A 20,558-nucleotide genomic window follows, 5' to 3' on the forward strand; every position below is an offset into this window, starting at 1 on the left:
GAGTGCTTACTGAGCACACACAGGCATGCACACACATATATAATACACACATACACATTCTCACACACCCCACACACACCATGCACATACAGACACCACACACATACATATAGGGAATACCACACAGACCACAACACACTATACATACAACACCACATACATATATATACACACACAGTACACATGCATACATAATACACCACCACATACTACATACACAAATACCATACACACAAACCATACATACATATATCAAACACACGACACACATATAACACACACGCCAACCACATACCAGATAAACACACCACACACAGGCACATAACACACTGTATACTGTATATACAACACACATGTATATGTACACACACCACACATACACACCACACACAGGCACACAACACAACACACACATATATACACACATATCACACATATACTCATATAACACACAGACCATCACATAATACATACACAATTACTGTACCATACATATACATACCATACACACATATCATACACACATATACCACTCATAAACACTACATACACTACACACATATCACATATATATACCACACACACTGTACACCATACACCACACACATACCACATACAAGAGAGGGACAGAGACAGAGAGAGAGAGAGAGAGAGAGAGAGAGAGAGATTGAGATTCCCCAGTATTTCCATAAGAAAGTCATATGGATGTCCTAAGGAAAGTGTGAAGTTCCACTGGAAAGTCAGTATACGTACAGGAGGGCTTCTTTATGTTTGTTCGTTCGTTTGTTTGTTTGTTTAATTTTTAATTGAAAAGTTATGGTGAGCTGGAGATGGCTTAGCAGTCAATAGTATTTGTTGCTGTTGTAGAGAACCTAGGTTTGACTCCCAGCACCCACATAGTAGCTTACCATCTGTGACTTCAGTTCCAAGAGGTCCAACCCCATTCCTGACCTCTGTAGGCACCAGGCACTCAGGTGGTGCTTTTACAGACATACATGCAGGCAAAACATTCATGCACATAAAATAAAAAAAAATATGTCTTTAAAAAAAAAAAAAAACAGGTTGGGGATTTAGCTCAGTGGTAGGGTGCTTGCCTAGGAAGCGCAAGGCCCTGGGTTCGGTCCCCAGCTCCGAGAAAAAAAAAAAAAAAAACAAAAAAAACAAGCAAACAAACCCCAAGCCGCTGTACTTACCGTAAGTCTGGAATGATCTTGTGACCATTTCCTGTGAGCACCCAGCACTCCTTCCCTAAGCCCTAACCTCCAACTGAGGAAAACAACGGTGGCGGCTTCTTCTTCTTCAAGACAGAATCTCATAAATCCCCAGACTGGCCTTGACACCCCTGCCCCACCTTGGGGTGCAAGGATTGCACACTTATGCAACTCAGGCCCTGTGGGGCTCAGGGACTCCTGCCTGCTAGCCGAGGCTACCTCTGAGCAATATCCCTGGCCCAAAGCAGGTGATCCTTAGAGGGCGAGGAGGCCAGCCGCAGGTCCCGGGCAGCCTGCTCTGCCTGCTCCCCCTCACCTTACTTGAATGGGTGACAGGGAAACAGGGCTTGGCCAACTGAGGTTGTGTGGGGACGACATTTCACTTCATTTTGACAGAGAGAATGTGGTTAAGGATGCCCTGGTGACTGAAAGATGCTACCCAAGACCTCGTTCTGTGTCTCCGGCCTCAGCAGCTCACCGTTCCCACTCCGGAGGAGGGCATTTTGTGGCATTTTTTGTAATGTTTTTATATTTATTGTCATTCCAAAAGTGAATCATATTTGCGTTTTTGTTGTCCCCACTTTCTCATATGTCACAGATGAGTTTTTATTGTTTGGTTTTGTGGTTGTTTTGGTTTTTGATCCACTCAGTAGCCCAGGCTAGCCATGAGAACTCGCTGCGTTGCTCAGACTAGCCTCCAACTTAGGATCTGCTGCCTCTGTCTCCAGCACACTGGTGTTATGGCATGTGTTGGATTATAGTGTGGTGTTACCCTGTAAATCCAGACTATTCTTGACAGTAATGCTTACGCATTCTATCATGATTCAGCTTCTGGCAGAGATGAAGATGGAAAAGGAATTCTTCCCTGTTGGGAGAGAAGTCGCTGGGATTGTATTAGACGGTGAGTATTATCTGTACTGTCTGTATACAAGAGATTTAGGCCAGCACTGGTGGCACACACCTTTAATCCCAACACACTAGAGGCAGAGGCAGGAGGATCTCTATGAGTTTGAGGTCAGCCTTGTCTTCCAAGAGAGCTCCGGGATGGCCAGGGCTACACAGAGAAACCCTGTCTCTGAAAAAGAGGGAAAAAAAAAAAGGGCTGGATGGCTCAGTGGTTAAGAGCACTATCTGCTCTTCCAGAGTTCCCGAGTTCAATTCCCAGCAACCACATGGTGGCTCACCAACTGCAATGGGATCTGATGTCTTCTTCTGGTGTCTGAAGACAGCTAGAGTGTACTTATATATAATAAATAAATAAAGGAAGAAAGAAAAAAAGGAAAGAAATTTAATAATAGCTAATAAAGTCACCAACACATAAAACAATACATTTTAGAATATAAACTTATTAAAAGGTCATTTTTAAAAGTTGAAACTAGGATTGAGGTTATTATTGAAGAACTTTATACTTGAATAAAAATTTAGATTTTGACTCATGTGATGTGGCAACTGAATCCCAGAGCGCAGCTCTCTTTGAGCTTTGATCTTGTATGTGTGAGAGTGTGTGTGTGTGTGTGTGTGTGTGTGTGTGTGTGTGTGTATTGATAACGCTGGAGGTCAGGCGTTGTCTTACTAAGTGTAGCGTGGGTAAGCAAGCGCTGAGTGAGCAGCAAATGAACTTAGTGATCATCCAGTTATACGTTCCCTACGGTCTGAGCAGATCACTGAAATCACAAGTAAACCTTGGATACAGTGATCATCCAGTTTTATGTTCCCTACGGTCTGAGCAGATCACTGAAATCACAAGTAAACCTTGGATACAGTGATCATCCAGTTATACATTCCCTACGGTCTGAGCAGATCACTGAAATCACAAGTAAACCTTGGATACAGTGATCATCCAGTTATACGTTCCCTACCGTCTGAGCAGATCACTGAAATCACAAGTAAACCTCGGATACAGTGATCATCCAGTTATACATTCCCTACGGTCTGAGCAGATCACTGAAATCACAAGTAAACCTCGGATACAGTCCACCCCGTAGGCTTATTCACAAGTTAGCATTGATTCCGCTTGTGAGCTGAGTGGACAAACACTGGTCGTGAATGCCTCTTCCTGAGTGATCCAGCTCTACTCAGAAATCATTTCAGATACGTGGGTTCTTGTTCCATGTGTTAAAATCATTATTTACTTTTAAAAATACTTTAGGGTGAGCAAAACCACCTCACTGGTCAGTTCTCATTAGAACAACTCTGACCTTTGGATGTCCAGGATAAACTGCTTTGCTTGAGGTAAAGCACACTGCAAGCTTCCTTCAGTGCAGTTGCTGATGGGTATTTACATTTTGGTCTAAAGCTAACTCATAAAAGTAAGTTGGATTTGTTTGTAAACATTATACAAAAGGATGATGTCCGGGGGCTGAGTGTGTAGCTTGGTGGTAAAGTGCTTGTCTAGCATGCACAAGGCCATGGGTTCGGTCCTTAGAGCTGGCAGAAAAAAAGGAAAATCATTCTTCAAACATAGGAGAACAAAAGAATACACGAACACAGATATGCTCTCAGAAAGACACAAATAGGAGGGTGGAGCAGAGCCAGCCAAACTCTTGGTGAGCATTACAAATGAGGCTGCTAGATTGCTGTCCCTAGGAAGAGGACAGGTAGGCTAAGAGACCAGCACAAAGCATGTCACAACAGCCATCAGCTACACAGTGGTGAGGGCTGAGGGACTGACGGAAGCATCAGTGGTGAGGAAAGGGCATCAGCAGGAGGTCATGAGCAGGGTAGAGCGGAAGTGAGAGGCCTATGAATGGCATAACCAGGTGAGCTCACACTCACATTGCTGAGATCATAAGAGCAATGATGACCTTTCACTTGGAATCGCTGGTAAGCAGTTACCTGGGTGGATTCTGGAGGACAAGAGCTCTGTTCAGGAAAGGATTCCATTTGAGAGTTGTCCATGTGTAGACTTCACACCAGAACAAATGGAGTTGGTGAGCTACAGAGGCAGTAGAAACAGAGAGGAACCTTTTGGAACACCAGCGATTAAGGGATGGTGGAGTAAGAGAAGTGTGGAAGGAGCCTGGGAGAACAAGCATGTGATCCCTGAGAAGCCAGGAGAACTGGAGGTGACAGCACAGGATGGGCCCCCAGAGGAAGCAAGAGGGGATGCAGACTTAAACACTTACTAGCTTGTTACCAAAAGATGAATCAACTTTACTTCCGTTTCCTTGTCTGTAGACTAGAAGAATAATACTATATACTATAAGGCATGCTATAGATATAAGGCAACTATAAGGTATACTATAAGATTCAATAAGGCATACTGTATTACAAGGCTTATAGGAAGCCCAGAGTATTCAACAACACTGAAGTATTTTCTCCTCATTACATCTCACAGCTCTTAGAATAAAAATACTCAAATGAGTTGACTGTTGGCAGAGGAGTGTGTGTGTGTGTGTGTGTGTGTGTGTGTGTGTGTGTGTGTGTGTGTGTGTGTGTACATATATGTGTGCGTGCTCAGCCGTGAAAGCACTTTGCTACACCAGCCTGATAGCCCGAGTCCATTCCCTGGTTGCAAAGCAAGAGCCACCTCCCCACCTCGCAGACATCGTCCTCAACCTTCACACACTTGCCATGGCATCAACTCTTGTACACGAACAATAATGATAGCATCAATAAAGTTTAAAAAAGGAAGCTCCAGAAACTTTCTGGGTACCAATCAGAATACACTTACCAAGTCAGAGTAATTTTTGATGTTATTTTTAGAACTTACAAAAATATGTTTTAATACATATATGAGTATGTGCCTGCATGTGTGTATTGTGCACCTGTAGAGAACAGGTAAGGCATCAGATCCCCTGAAACTTAAGCTATAGACATTGTGACCGACCATGTGGGTACGGGAACAACAGGTGCTCTTAACAGCTGAGCCATCTCCCTAGCCTGCCAAAGTCATGTGAGTCATTGGAACTCTACCTGTGTGGCTGAGACTTCCCCACTCAGGATGGCAGATGTGCCCAGGACAAGGTGTGTCCTGGGGGGTTAGCGTTGAGAGCAACCATAGAAGCTACACAAGGGATTCTTCCTCTTTCACCTGTCTCCTGAAAGTTAGCCACATTGGCAGTGGCACAGGACCATATTTCCCCACAGTGTCAATGCCTGTGGGCTTCAGATTTTCTAGGGAAACAAGACTTGAAGTGTTCTACCCTGTACAACTCCTACCACCTAACACCCCACACATTCTTCGCCCTTCGATTGAGTGTATTTACCACCCTGCGAGTTACTTCATCTCATTAATTTTTTTAGTTGGCTGTTTGTTTGGGGGACAGGATCTCATGTAGCCCAGGCTGGCACTTTAATTTGAAATGTAGCCAAAGATGACCCTGAATTCTTGAGCACCATGACTCCACCTCCTAAGTGCTGGTATTACAGGCGTCACCACTATTTTTGGCTTTTTCATTTGTTTTCATAGTCAAATAAAAATTAAATTCAGGAAGCCAGAGTGATGGCTCAGCAGTTGAGAGCACTGGTTGCTTCCCGAGGACCCACGTTTGATTCCCAACAACCACATAGTGGCTCACATCTGTAACACCCGTATCAGCGAATCCAGTGCCCTCTGCGGCTTCCACAGGAATCAAACACACACACACACACACACACACACACACACACACACACACACACACACACACACAGAGATATACAAGTGGCCAAAACACCCCTACACATAATAAAGTAAACAGGTAAAATTACATTTAGTAACCTCTGATGTTAATGCTCACCATTTTCTGCTCTTCAGTTGGCAAGAAGGTATCGTTCTTTCAGCCAGATGATGAAGTCGTCGGTAAGTCGTGGTCCCCAAGCCCTCACTACTCTGTCGCCATCCATCTTTCTTCTGTGTAAATAGTAATGCTCATTGTGACCTTACTTCAGATAAAAACGCTGTCTTTGCCTGGGAGTGTAGTCATTCAATCCTAGAATTCCAAAAATAAAAATATTTTCCTGGCTTTCGAAACTTGCCCTCAAATATCCACTACTGAGGAAAACTGAGTTTGGCCTCAGCAGAGCACTTCAAGCCTGCCCGCCTCGGGCTGTCAGCAGTCACAGACAAATCCCAGCCAGAGCACATCTTTTCCTCCACACTCTGCTTCCCTACCTTGTCCCTACTGCTGGGTCAGACTGAAATTTCTAGGAAACATCACAGGCCTAGGCTTGGAGATTGTTGATGGAGTGAGCCGAGGAGACCTCTGCTCTCCACCCACGAAGCTCTCGCTGTTCCTGTAAAACTGAAAGTTGGTGTGACACAATCTGTCATTCTGAAGCCCACACCCACGGTGAGCACATGGTGGGATCTGCTCCTGCTTGTGTGCTTGTGTCCCAGTCATCACGTAGCTACGTGTGAACCCCACTTTCCCACTGTCTTCATAGATGAGGCCTTGGGAAATGCCGTCGAGGTCAGATGTGTGGGAAGGGTCTTCAGGCTTACCGGGCCCCTGACTTGCATTTTCATGAAGAGCTGATGATTGTATTCTTTTACTTTTTTACCCAAGAAGTCAGTAACACTCTGTGTTGCCTAAGTTTCTTTATGTAAGAGAGCGGAGCTAGAACTTGACTAGCCTCCAGAAAAGTGGGGTCCTGTTAAGTCTCACATCCTGTGAAACCAAACTGTGGAAAGGAGCCTCGGGGCCCCAACCCTCCAGGTCGGCTACAGGACAGCAGCCATCTTTACAGCAACTCCACTGCACAGAGTTCACACGAACACGTCTCCTCAGAAATGAGCTCACTCAGGGAACTTTCCCCTGAAACTCTCTTTTCAATTTGTAGGGATTTTGCCTTTGGATTCGGAAGACCCCGGACTCTGCGAAGTTATCCGAGTACAGGAGCATTACCTGGGTATGTGGCAGTCCAGGCGTTCGGAACCGAATAAGTCTATTCCACTGAAAGCATAACTTTTCCTTAGCCATGTGAATACTTCTGGGTTTCATTATTTACAAACTAGTGTTTATTAAGCATTGTGTAGGCCCGTGAGGTTTACTAACATTGTTCATGGCTGTGACATTATATTCATATCAGAATTTGTGAATGTCTTGCTCTTAGCTAATCTTAGTGTGTGTGTGTGTGTGTGTATGGTGTATGTGTGTTAGTGTGTGTGTGTATGGTGTATGTGTGTTACTGTGGGTGTGTGGATGTGTAGGGTGTGTGTGTATGGTATGTGTGTGTTAGTGTTTGTGTGTCTGTGTGTAAGTATGTGTGTGTCTGTGTGTGTGAGTCCATGTGTGTATTAGTGTGTGTGTGTGAGTCTGTGTGTGTGTTTGAGTGTGTGTGTTGTGGGATGGAATTTAGGACCTCCAGCCTGCTAAGCAAGAACTATACCATTGAACTCTTCGCTACCAACTAAAACAAAAAATGTACAAAATTCAGACAGTATTTGTCAAAACTGAGGCAGAAAAAAATGTAAAAAGCTTATATTTGATTTTCGTTGCTAATAGACTTTGATCAGTATTTAGCTTTATTTTTCATGAGAAATTAGATTTTGAGTATTTCCTAAATGCATCTGCACTTTCTGAAAGTAATGAAAAGACACTTCCTCTCCTATGCATTTGGAGGAGATAAGGAGCATTTAGGAACTATGGCTGATCAGCGACCCCCACTTGCTGTAGAAGCTAAGCCATAAGAGGAGACCGCAGCAGCTGGAGAGGCGGCTCAGGTCTGAAGAACCTGCTGCACGGCCCTGAGGACCTACTTAGGAACTCCCGAAGCCACGGGAAATCCAGGGGCAGTGCTGCACACCCAGAGCCTCAGAGCTGAGCACAGCAGGGCAGGAGTCCCCAGAGCTCGCCAGCCAGGGCCACCAAGTTTGATGAGAAATCTTATTTCAAAAAGTAGGGTTGTGAATGGTTGAGGAAGACAGCCAACATGTAACTCTGGCCACTATATGTGTGTGTGCGTGGAAATGTACACCCAATACATGTGAGCACATACATACAAGCAAATGGCTTAACACAACAACAAAACAAAGCCCTGGAGGCAGGGTGAGTGTTTAAGGTGCTGGAGATGGAGCCCAGAGGCCTCACACATGCCAGGCAAATGCTCTGCTGTTGTCCACATCTTCAGCACCAAGTTAGAGATCAGAAGGAAAAGTACAGTGACGTCTGGAGCCTAGCTATGAAGTTTAAGTTCCAAGTGATGTTTCTTTCCTGCTTTTATTGATAAGTCAGGAGATAGATTATAGTCCAGAAGTGTCTGGCATCTATGGAGTAAACAGTGGCAGAGTCTGAGGAGGGAAGGAGCCAGGACCCGGCATTTCCTTAGGGCTCTGTAAGCCAGCTGTGGTAGAACACGGCTACATTCCTAGCAGCAGGCCAGAGACACAGGAACTAGAGCTCAAGGCCTGGGCTGCAAACTGAGGGCCTATTTCAGAACAGGCTAAGTCCTGTAAGAATGACCACCACTGGGGCGAGAGAGGTGACTCAATGGTGAAGAACACTGGCCTCTTCCAGAGGACCTGAGTTCAGTTCCCAGCACCCACATCTGGCAGCTCACAACTATCTTCAGCTTCAGGGGAATTGACACCCTCTCTGGCTTCCATAGACTTGCACACATATGGCCTGCAGGCACAGACTCATGCACACATACATATAAAAAAATCTTTAAAAAATTAACAAATGACCACCAAAGTTATGACCTCTAGGTGAGAGTCCTGACCACACTCACTGTGCACAGTGATGAGATTCACCTATAAAATGCTGTGTTTCAGCTCCAGCATTTTATGGGCAGAGGGTGAGTACGTTTCATGAGACTGCACTGGGAAATCTCAGAGTGAACTGGAGCTATTGGCCTTAGCCTGGAGACTCTGCAGTGAGACTCAGCATTCAGTCACTGAGTTCAAGTCAGTTTTGTTCTCTTACCAAACCCAAGAATGAGGTTCCAAATGACCTCCCAGATATGAGGACTGTTTCACAAGATCAGTAAACTGTTCAAAACCATGGGATCCTCCCAGCTAGCCTAGCTATGTTCTGCTTCTGACGCCTTTAAATATTTACTTGTTGGTTGGTGAGTTGGTGGTTGGTTGGTTGGTTGGTTGGTTGGTAGTTGGTTGTTGTTTAGTTGGTTGATGGGTGGGTGGGTTGGTTGGTGGGTAGGTGGGTGAGTTGGTGAGTTGGTTGATTGGTGGGTTGGTTGGTGGTTGATTGGTTGGTTGGTTGGGGTTGGTTGGTTGGTTGGTGGGTGGGTTGGTTGGTTGGTTGGTTGATTGGTTGGTTGATTGGTTGGTTGATTGGTTGGTTGGTTGGTTGGTTGGTTGGTTGGTTGGTTGGTTGGTTGGTTGGTTGGTTGGTTGGTTGGGGTTGATTGGTTGGTTGTTTGGTTGGTTGTTGGTTGGTTGGTGGGTTGGTTGGTTGTTGGTGAGTTGGTTGGTGGTTGGTTGGTGGGTTGGTTGGTGGGTTGGTTGGTGAGTTGGATGTTGGTTGGTTGGTGGGTTGGTTGGTTGGTGAGTTGGTTGTTGGTTGGTTGTGTGGTGAGTTGGTTGTTGGTGGGTTGGTGGGTTGGTATGGTTTGGTTGGTTGGTTGGGTTGGTTGGTTGGTTGGTTGGTTGGGGTTGGTTGGTGAGTTGGTTGGGGTTGGTTGGTGAGTTGGTTGTTGGTGAGTTGGTTGTTGGTGAGTTGGTTGGTTGGTTGGGGTTGGTTGTTAGTTGGTTGGTGGGTTGGTTGGTTGGTGAGTTGGTTGGTTGGGGTTGGTTGGTGAGTTGGTTGTTGGTGAGTTGGTTGTTGGTTGGTTGGTTGATTGGTTGGTGGGTGGGTGGGTGGGTTGGTTGGTGGGTAGGTGGGTGAGTTGGTGGGTGGGTTGGTTGGTTGGTTAGTTGGTGCGTTGGTAGATTGGTTTGTTGTAGATAGGGTATGGTGAGCATGCAGGGTGCATGTGTAGAGGTTAGAGGACACTTGTAGAAGTCAGTTCTCTCCAGGGATGGAACTCAATCATCAGGCTTGGGACGAGTACGTGTTAGCACTGAGTCATCTCCGCAGCCTCAGCTGCTTTCAGCTCTCAAGGAATTCTGCCAAACTTAGAAATAATTTCATTCATTCAAAACTGGGCATACATTTTTAAGTGTGTCCTTTTATTAATGACCAAAACTAACAACTATTCTTAGTGCTCATGCATCTACCGTTGATTCATATTTTATTTGTTTAGTCTTTATAACATAATAAGTATTTAGCATCTAATATAAAAGCAAGAACCCTTACCAGTTAGTTAGAACCTTTGGGGTCCAGCACTTGCTGTTCTATCCTGAGGATTGGGTTTCAGATCCTATCCCCCACACTCAGCAGCCTACAGATTCCTGTCACCCCAGCAACAAAGAGCATCTCGCCCTCTTCTGGTCTCCTGTGGCACTTGAGTACACACATATACACAGACACATACATACATACATACATACATACATACATACATACATACATACTAAAAAATAAATCTTAAAAAAATACTTTTAGATTCCTAAAAATAGTTTTATTGCCCTTAATGTTTTTTGAAGGACTACATGGTATGTATATGCACATGTGTGTGCACATGCATGTGTGATTAGAAGTTACATATGTGCTCTGTTTTTATTACCTCTCTCTCTCCCAAGACGAGGCTCACTGTGTACCCGCAGCTGGTCTCAGATTTGCAGTTCTCTCACAAGAGTTTGGATTATGTCCTATGAATAACATTTTAATAAAATTTAATAAAATCGGGGTTGGGGATTTAGCTCAGTGGTAGAGCGCTTGCCTAGGAAGCGCAAGGCCCTGGGTTCGGTCCCCAGCTCCGAAAAAAAGAACCAAAAAAAAAAAAAATTTAATAAAATCTTTTGGTAGAAGATACTGCCTCCTGAAAAGCCACACAAGTAAAATGTGTGTCGATAAACATAAGAACAGATAGGTATACCTTAGGTCAGACAGTCACCTTTTTACCTATGAGGCCTTTAGCAACTACTTCTATTCTGTACCTAATTTCATAATCAGCAAAATTAGATGGATAGTACTAGGTAAATAAAAGTGAAAGAAAAAACAAACAGTGCTTTTCTTCTGTGACTCAGTGTGAGTCACTCTAAGGTGACCTCAGAATCGCCGGATTTCTCCCCATAGCAATCATTTCTACACTGGACACACCGGGCGCGCTCTGTTCCTATTTAAGTCTCTTTAATTCTGGTGCTGTCTACCTGGAGATAGCAGAGATGCCGCAGTTTGAGGGCCCAATCCCACCAAAGAACCTTCACTTTTGGCATGGTCACTCGTGTGGGCCGTCATGACTCTGAGAGAGAGCTGGGGTTTCCACTTGAGGCTTGTCTGGCTCGTAAGAATGGCTGAGTGAGCTGAGGGACGGGCTGTGGAGATGGATGCTCAGTGGTAAAACATGTTAGGTTTGTTTTTAAAGATTTGTTTATTATATATCGTACACTATCGCTGTCCTCAGACATCAGAAGAGGACATCAGGTCCCATTACAGATGGTGGTGAGCCACCATGTGGTTGCTGGGATTTGAACTCAGGACCTCTGGAAGAGCAGTCAGTGCTCCTAACCGCTGAGCCATCTCTCCAGCCCCCCTTTAAAGATTTATTTATTTATTATATATAAGAAAGTGCTATGTTTAAGAGCTCTTGTTGCTCTTGCTGAAGACTGAGGTTTGATTCACAGCCATCTGTAACTCTAGGTCCATGCACAGGGGTCTGGTGCCCTCTTCTGACCTCCAAGAGTACCAGCCATGCATGTGGCAAAGCACTGCTACATAAAATAAAAATTAATAAATGTAATTCAAATTTTTAAAGAACTGGAGACAACACATTTACTGATTTACTGTAAAGGAGGTTAAAGGATACAAATAAATGCAGACACACACAGGACAAAGTCTCCCTTTCCTTCTCCCCCTCTCCTCCCTTTTCTTCTCCCTCTCCCTCTTTTCCCCCCTCTCTCTCTTCCTCTCCCTCTCTCTCTCATATTTCTTCCTCTGAGACAGAAGGCAGGACCCCACTGCAATGGAGCTCTTTTGTACTGGCACACACCTTTAATCCCAACATTTGGGATGTAGAGGCAGGCAGATCTCTGAGTCCAGGGCCAGCCTGGTCTACAGAGCAAGTTCTAGGACAGCCAGAGCTACAAAGAAAAACCCTGTCTTAGATGGATGGATGGATGGATGGATGGATGGATGGATGGATGGATGGATGGATGGATGATTCTATGAACGAACGATAGGTAGGTAGGTAGGTAGGTAGACAGGCAAACAGATAGATAGGCGGGTCAGTCGGTCAAAAAGATGAAGGTCTTCATATCTACCAGCAGGCAAAACATGTCAGAGTTTTGTGGCTCCAAGATGGAGACAGTAAGATTGAGCACAGAGTCAGAGGGACTTTGCTCTGTGACGCTTGCTTCTGAATTGAGGACACCCCAGCAATAGAAAAGACCATCTTTATCCTCGCTCAGCAGGCAACCGGACAAAGGTCCACTTCCCCGCTAGGTGGCGGTAGTCTGCTGTAATGCATTGCCGACTGCTCTGTGAGCACCTCACGTGGAAAGTGTGATTCCCAGAGAGGATTGCTTCTAGGGCGAACAGCACCACAATTTATTTGAATGAGAATTCGTTGAAATGTGAAGAAACAGCTTAATGGGCAGATCATACAGAACTCTTTCTTTTTAGTCTGTTGTTCCGTTTTCAGGGTTTGGGGAGCAGGGATGTTTTTGTTTAATTTTGAGACAGGTTCTCACTGTGTAGCCATGGGTTGCCTATGTAGACCAGGTTGGCCTCAAACTCATAGAGTCCTGACTGCCTATGCCTCCCCCTGCACATCCCTCCCCACCAAGTACTGAGATTAAATGTGTAGGTCATGATACCCAGCTATATGTTGAGCTTTTAAAACTGTATTGGGGGTTTGCATTGTTTTTCCACATACAGTGGGAAGGCATTGATCTGAGGATGTTATTCACATGTAGTGTGTGGATGTATACATGCTTGTGCATTCAAGCCATGTCGCGTGTGTGAAGACCAGAGGACAACTAGCAGGAGTCTGTTCTCTCCTTCCAACATATGGTTCCTGGGGGATTAAACTCAGGTCTTCAGGCTTGGCAGCAAGCGCCTTTCCCTGCTGAGCCCTCTTGCCAGCCCCCATTTTGTTTTTCGGACTCATGATCCCCATGTTCCAGCTTCTCAAGTCTGTGATCCTTGTAGCGCCCCACCACACCCACACAGCCCTTCCCTTCCTAAAGATATCATTAAAGTGATTGAGACTCAGCTGTTGAGTTGAAATATGTTGAATAACTATAATATGAACCCCAATACTCCAAACTCTAAAACTTGGGGATACCAGCATTCCACACCTACCTTCATATGACAGGCAGCAGCCGAAATGAAGGCAGCATGCTAAAAACACTGTCGGAAATTACTGCAAAGACATGGCTGTGCAGGTTTAACAGCACCGCCTGCTTTTCTGGAGGACCTGGGTTTAGCTCCCAACGCCCATGTGGTGGCTCACAATTGGTTGTAACTCCAGTCTCATATGTCCCAATGTCCTCTTCTAGGCCCTGGGCACTACACACAGATGATGTACAGATATACATGAAGGCAAAATATCCATAAACACAAAATTGAAATAAATTAGTCTTTCATAATAAAATAGATGGACTAGAGAGTTGGCTCATCGGTTAAGGGCACTGACTGCTCTCCCAGAGGTCCTGAGTTCAAATCCCAGCAACCACATGGTAGCTCACAACCATCTCTAATGGGATCCGATGCCCTCTTCTGGTGTGTCTGAAAACAGCTACAGTGTACTCATACATGAAATAAATACATCTTTAACAACAAAAAAAGAATAAAATAGATAAAATTATTCTCAAGCTAGATACATAAAATATATGTGAAGGAAATGAAGTTTCTATTTGAAGTGGGTCTTGTCTGCAAGATAGCTCACTATGTATGCAAATATCCCAGCCCAACACACTTCTGCTCTCAAGTTTCGTAGGATGCTCAGCTTGTAATATTTGTAACATATGAACAGATACCTCATCTGAAATATATGAAAATTCCATAAAAGAATAAACAAGAAAGTGCCAAGACGTCAACAGTCGCTTCATGAGAGGACTCCAGAGGCTGGCAAACTCAGCATTGTTATTAGACAAGGAAGAGCAAGTGACAGTCACAGTAAGAACTGTCACATATCCAAGTGATGGGCTGTGTGACTCTCAGAGCCAAAGGTGGCCAGAGGCTTTTCTGGTGACAGGTGCTGCTCCTGGAGAAGCACTGTGAGGGCCACTGTTGGAGGGTGAGCCTGTCCACAGGCACTGCCTGACATCTTAGCAATGTTACTTCACCAGCCCAAACTGCAAGCGCTCACCAGCTAAGAATGGACAAACACAGACACTCCCACATGGCCCAAGCCATAAAAGAACAAATGTGAGCGCTCCACCATGCCTTCCCTAATGAGGACAGGAAAAAGATTTGTTTAGAAACTTTGGTGGTTGTGGTGGTGGGGTACTTCAGCAGCACATATACTCAAACAACCTGGACCCTGTGGCTCTCTCTCAGAGTCAGAACCACCAATCTAAGAGCATACACTGGCTGGACCTAGGCTTCCTGCTCATATGTAGCAGATGTAGCTTGACCTCATATCTCCTACCATGTGTACCACCCACTGCATGTGGGTCCTGAACAACTGGAGCAGGGGCTGTCCCAAAAGCTGTTGCCCATACGTGGGATATGTTCTCCTAGCTGGGCTGCCTTGCCTGTCCTCAGTGGGAGAGGAAGTGCCTAGCCTCACAGAGACTTGAAGTGCCAGGGTCGGGGGATAGAGAGGGGGGTCTCTACCAGCTCAGAGGAGAAGGGGAGGTGGTGTGGGGGATGGGTGTGGGAGGGGGTGACGGGAGGGGTGGTGAGCAGGAAGTAAAAGTAAATAAGTTAAAAAAAAAAAAAAACCTGAGGTGGGGCCCAGGGAGTGTTCTCGCTGTTAGTACATATGCTGTGCCGTACACACGCATTCACACACTTTACATTTAAACAGTATGAAATATAGAAAGAAGAGGTTCAGAGTCAGGCAGAAGTGGAACTGTTGAGTGTCCATGTGATGAACTGAGGGTAGAAGAGACACAGGGCCATAGAGAGCAGGGACTGTTCAGGAGCAAGGCAGCGACCTGTGCTTTACCTGTGCCTCCGAATGTCTCTCCTCCCAGAACACTCCCACCCAGAAAACAGATTCTGTGTGCATAGGAAGAAGTCGGGGCAGAGGCCGGGACTGCAGCGGGTGGTGCACAGGGTGGGGAGATGAGGTGCTGACAGAGCTCACTGGTGAACTCTTGCTTCTTGTTCTTTGTGACAGTTCATAAGCCAGAAAAGGTGCCATGGACGGAAGCCGCTGGAGTCATCCGGGATGGAGTCCGAGCCTACACAGCCCTCTATTACCTTTCTCAGCTCTCTCCTGGGAAGTCCGTGCTGATCATGGATGGGGCAAGTGTGAGTCCCAGCTCATTCTGTTAAAAAAAAAAAAAAAAAACAGAGTCCAAAATACCGTAAACATAGGGACTGCAGAAAAGCTGTGTGCAGGTACCCTTCTTTATTGTTAGATAAAGAATTGTTAGACTTCCTTTCCATCCTCCCGTTTTATCCTTGTAGACCGCTCTCATCAACAGCACGTGGCAAGTTAGACTTAGCTGGCCGCTGACTTGGAACTTACCAGTAAGTTAAAAAACGAGACAAGGCTTTTGTCTCTCTGGTGTTTTCAGAGCAGTGATGATCACTGCCAAGGCGTGGTGCATGCTAGGCTCCACCAGCAGCACGCGTCCCTACCGAGCCATTCGATTCTTTACTGTGACTCTGAGTGAGACAGCTCACAAGCCTGGAGAGTCATTCTCGGACCCTCAATAGACTTGGAACAGTGACTCCAGTTCTCTGACTTCTGCTTGTGAGAGTTGTGGCAATAGAGGGACATAGAGGAGCTTGAAGTGGGCTCACAGTAAGCGTTTTCCATGCCACAGGAAAAGCCCTTACGATAGATACTACATGCATGATCCAGTTTTAAAAATGGCACAGCCAGGCCGTGGTGGCGCACCTTTGATCCCAGTCCTCAGGTGGCAGAAGCAGGTGGATCTCTTGATTTTTGAGGCCATCTTGGTCTACAGAGTGAGTTCCAGGACAGCCAGTGCTACATAGAGACATCCTGTCTCAAGGAAAAAGAAAAAAGAAAAGGAAAATAAAGGTTCAAAATTTAGGGTAAAATCATGTTCTTTTTAAAGGTTTATTTATTTATTTAATGTATATAAGTACACTGAACCTCCATTTAGTTGCTAGGAATTTAACTCAAGACCACTGGAAGAGTAGTCAGTGCTCTTAACCGCTGAGCCATCTCCCTGCCCCGACAGATCTATTTTTTAGCAGGTTGGGGCAGGGCAAACATCTTTAGCATTAACTCTAGGCTGACATCTGACATCAGGAGAGTCTGTTCCTAGTTCTTCCATTCTTACCAAGGATTCAGAGATGGTGCTTTGGAAGTGCTATGATCATTGAAGCAGTATAACTGGATTCCCATCCATGTGGTATAGCTAACTTGGACTATTACAGGTCACTATTATGATTTGATTATTATGGGTCACCCTTCTCCATGCCATGTCTCTGGGCATGGCCCGCCATAGACTTAGTGTGTGGTTAGTCTGACCTCGTAGTTAGGAAGGACTCAGCCAGATGCTTGCCCTGCTAAATTGGAACAAATTATTTCTTTTTTCTATTGTGTAATGTTTTAAGATATATTTAAGTCATACTAAAGAATTATATGTGTTAAACAGTCTGTGAAGTAAATTAGGTGTGTCCTCTCACCTTTATCTGTTGATATGTATTTCCACGCAGGCATTTGGCACAATAGCCATTCAGTTAGCACACCACAGAGGAGCCAAGGTGATCTCAACAGCACACAGCCTGGAGGACAAGCAACATCTTGAAAGGCTTAGGCCTTCTCTAGGTGCGTTACATGTTACAGTACTCAGTGCAGACCGTCTAAAACATTAATCTTACAAGGAAATCAAAACCTGCACTTGTAGCCAGGCATAATGTCTCTTGCCTGCGATCTCAACCTCAGCAGGTTGAGGCAGGAGAATCTTGAGTTCAAGGCCAGCCTAAAGTACCACTGAGATCCTTTTTCAGAAAAAAAAAAAGAAGAAGAAGAAGAAAGAAAAGAAAAAGAAAAAAGACAGAAAGAAAATGTACACTAGTAAAACAAAGTACAGAATTCCAAATAAAATCAGCATTGAAATGCTCTTAGCAGGCTGGCAAGACTGCTCAGTGGTTGGGGTTGGGGGGTTAGAAGCTGAATGGGGTCCCTGGGGAGCAGGCTAGATAAATCAGCCTGAATCACAAGTCACAGATTCTGTGGGAAACCCCACCTCAGTAAACACAGAAGTGGATGGGCCAGTGGGTACAAGCACTTGCCACCAAATACCTTCTCCCACATGATAGGAAGAGAAAAATGATTCCCACAAGTTGTCCTCTGCGCTCCTCATGTGCTGTGGTACACACATGCAAACTCGCATACGTGCACACAGGGACATAATACAAAGCAGTTGGGGGTGGAACAGTTGAGGATCATTTCCTCCGTAGACTCTGGGCCTCCATCCTTCAGTGATCTGTGAGCATGTACACTACAAACACTTGCAAATGCTCACATGCTCACAAAGAGAGAGCAGAGTGAAGGTGTCAACTGCAGCTCGGTAAACGGAGCTACCATTTATGAACCCTGAGCTTACTCTCCAGCGTGGGAAGACAGAGAGATGGCTTAGGACAGACGTAGATAGCTAAGCCTGTATTGAAAATGTTTGCCTGTTGGCTACTTCTGCACTTCCAGGATTGCTCCAGCACCTTCTTGTAAAGTTTTTGTTTAATATTTATTTTTATATATGTGTATGTGTGCCACATGGATGGGTGCTGACAAGAGTCCAAAACAGGGAACCAGATCCCCTAGAGCTGGAGTTTCAGACAGTTGTGAATTGTGTGACAAGGGTGCCAGGAACCTGGGAACTGGTCTCAGGTCCTCTGGAAGAGCAGTATGTGCAGTGCGAGCCGTCTCTACACTCTGCACTCTCACCCTGAACCCCTGCACCCCATCCTTGCCCTATCTCACCTCCAAGAGTCACAGATTGCTGTTAGTTTGTGCTTGTAGTCTGAACAGCTCTGACAAACATCATCCTCAACAAGGTGCTAAAAACAAAATATAATTATATTTTCATTGGTTCAAATTCCAAGACATTTTTTTCAATTCTCAGTATAGTTCTATTGTACTGTTAATATAATTCATTTTTTCTGTTGCTATAATAGTTTCAAGAGCTAAGGACACAGCTCAGCAGTAGACTGCTTTTTGCAATTGCTAAGGTCCAGGGTTTATGTCCCTCACCTAGCACTGCAGACACAAAAACATTTATCTTCATGTGTGTGCATGTGTGTGTGTGTGTGCGTGTGTGCACATGTGTGTGCATGTGTGTGTCCATGTGTGCGTGTGTATGTGTGTGCATGTGCGTGTGCATGTACGTGTGTTTGTGTGTGCGCATGTGTGTGCACACATGTGTGTGTGCCGTGTATGTGTGTGCACACGTATGTGTGTGTGCCATGTATGTGTGTGCATGTGTGTGCGTGCGTATGTGTGTGCGTGTGTGTGCATGTGTATGTGTGCCCAGGTGTGTGTGTATGTGTGTGTGTGTGCTGTGTATATGTGTGGGTGTGTGTGCATGTGTGTGGGTGCAATTAATGCAGCCCATAAAATTAGCTTATCTAGCTCTACTAAAACCAATCATGTTCCTTTTCTTACATTCAGGACTCTTCTCCATTATAGGGAGCTAGAGGAGCTCGGGGAGAGTGGGTTTTCGTGATTAAGAAGGGATAAAAAGGGCTGGAGAGATGGCTCAGTGGTTAAGAGCACCCGACTGCTCTTCCAGAGGTCCTGAGTTCAATTCCCAGCAACCACATGGTGGCTCACAACCATCTGTAAAGAGATCGGATGCCCTCTTCTGGTGTATCTGAAGACAGCTACAGTGTATTTATATATAAAATAAATAAATAAAAAAAAAAAAAAAAAAAAAAGAAGGGATAAAAAGATGAGTACAGTAGTGCACACACACAGGACACATCTCTGGGTACGCTCAGACACTGTCACTGTGGGCCCCTGTTCTCGGCTCCTGTGCTCACAGACGTCAGTGGGCCAGCCTTGTGCGAGCGTACATGTCTCCATCTTAGTGAATCTGCCCAGCCATTCCTTCAGAATGAACCTTAGCAGAACTGACTTTTCCTTTTAATTTAGTAACTGTTGAAAACTGCTGTCTTTTCCTTTCCCCCTTATCTATTTGTGTTGATCTCAAAGAAAACAATGCAGTTGCTTCATTTCCTGTCCTTTACAGCCCGAGTGATTGATGTGTCTAATGGGAAAGTCCATGTTGCTGAAAGGTGCTTGGAAGAAACAGGTGGCCTGGGAGTAGATATTGTCATAGATGCAGGAGGTGAGTACCTGAGAGCCGAGCAGATGCAGGGGTGGGGACCTGAGAGCCGAACAGCCTGTGTGATGGTTTTAGTTAGATAAATTGAAGAAAAGGTTTAACTAGGAACAAATTATTACTGCATTCATAAAAATTGGATGTTTAAGGATCTGTTTTTAATTAAAAATCCGGGGGTTGGGGATTTAGCTCAGTGGTAGAGTGCTTGCCTAGGAAGCGCAAGGCCCTGGGTTCGGTCCCCAGCTCCGAAAAAAAAAACCAAAAAAAAAAAAAAAAATAAAAAATCCGTCTATTTAAAGTCTAACTCTTTACCTGATTCCATCCTCAATGCTGTTTCTCTGGAAGAGGGAACACGCCCTTTAAGCCATAGGCACTGAACGTTAAACCCAACAAGGGAACCCCTGTGAGAAAACCTGTCACCAGGAGGAGTCTCACAGGGGGTCCCTAATTCTACACACCTGCCCAGCATTTCATAGCCACCAGTACTGCATGGCTGCCCTCTAGTGGATGGATGACCTCTGTACGGCCTATTGAGGAAGACCAGTTTTTCCTTCTCTCTCCTGAGCTTTTACATTTACCTTGGGTCTGTCTGTGTACATAGAGGCAGCAGCACTGTCCTGAAGGGTCAGCGTCAGGAGCCTGCACAACAGCTCTGTGTGTATTTATTGTGCTGTAGCCATCCTGTGTGGTCCTTCCTGATCTTTGTTTCCCAGGATTTGGACTTGACGTATAGAATCATTAGTGGGTGAATTCTGTACTTCAGTGTGATCAGTTTGTGGGCTTCAGTGCATGCGACTCGGCAGTTTAATAAGACAGCCTTTCGTCCCATTGTATTAATCTATGCTAGTGACAGTTATCACAAGACATACCTTGCTTGCTTCCAAATAAAAATTTAGTTTGCATTTAATTTTAATTAAGTCTAGAGT

At 45.1% G+C, this 20,558-nt stretch overlaps 1 protein-coding gene across 2 annotated transcripts in view; it reads left to right on the forward strand.

Annotated features, from left to right (window-relative positions):
* Cryzl1 (crystallin zeta like 1) overlaps positions 1-20,558 on the forward strand; it is a 40,026-nt gene that overhangs the window by 15,008 nt on the left and 4,460 nt on the right. The window contains exons 4-9 of one of the 2 annotated variants that reach the window (XM_032900428.1): positions 2,040-2,112; positions 5,950-5,994; positions 6,975-7,043; positions 15,486-15,619; positions 17,006-17,117; positions 19,540-19,638. In XM_032900428.1, coding sequence (XP_032756319.1) covers positions 2,040-2,112; positions 5,950-5,994; positions 6,975-7,043; positions 15,486-15,619; positions 17,006-17,117; positions 19,540-19,638 — 532 coding nt within the window. The remainder of the gene's footprint in view (positions 1-2,039; positions 2,113-5,949; positions 5,995-6,974; positions 7,044-15,485; positions 15,620-17,005; positions 17,118-19,539; positions 19,639-20,558) is intronic. The other variant, XM_032900429.1, reaches the window with a different exon arrangement.

The sequence above is a fragment of the Rattus rattus genome, chromosome 4 (genome assembly GCF_011064425.1).
Source record: "Rattus rattus isolate New Zealand chromosome 4, Rrattus_CSIRO_v1, whole genome shotgun sequence".
NCBI lineage: Eukaryota > Metazoa > Chordata > Mammalia > Rodentia > Muridae > Rattus > Rattus rattus.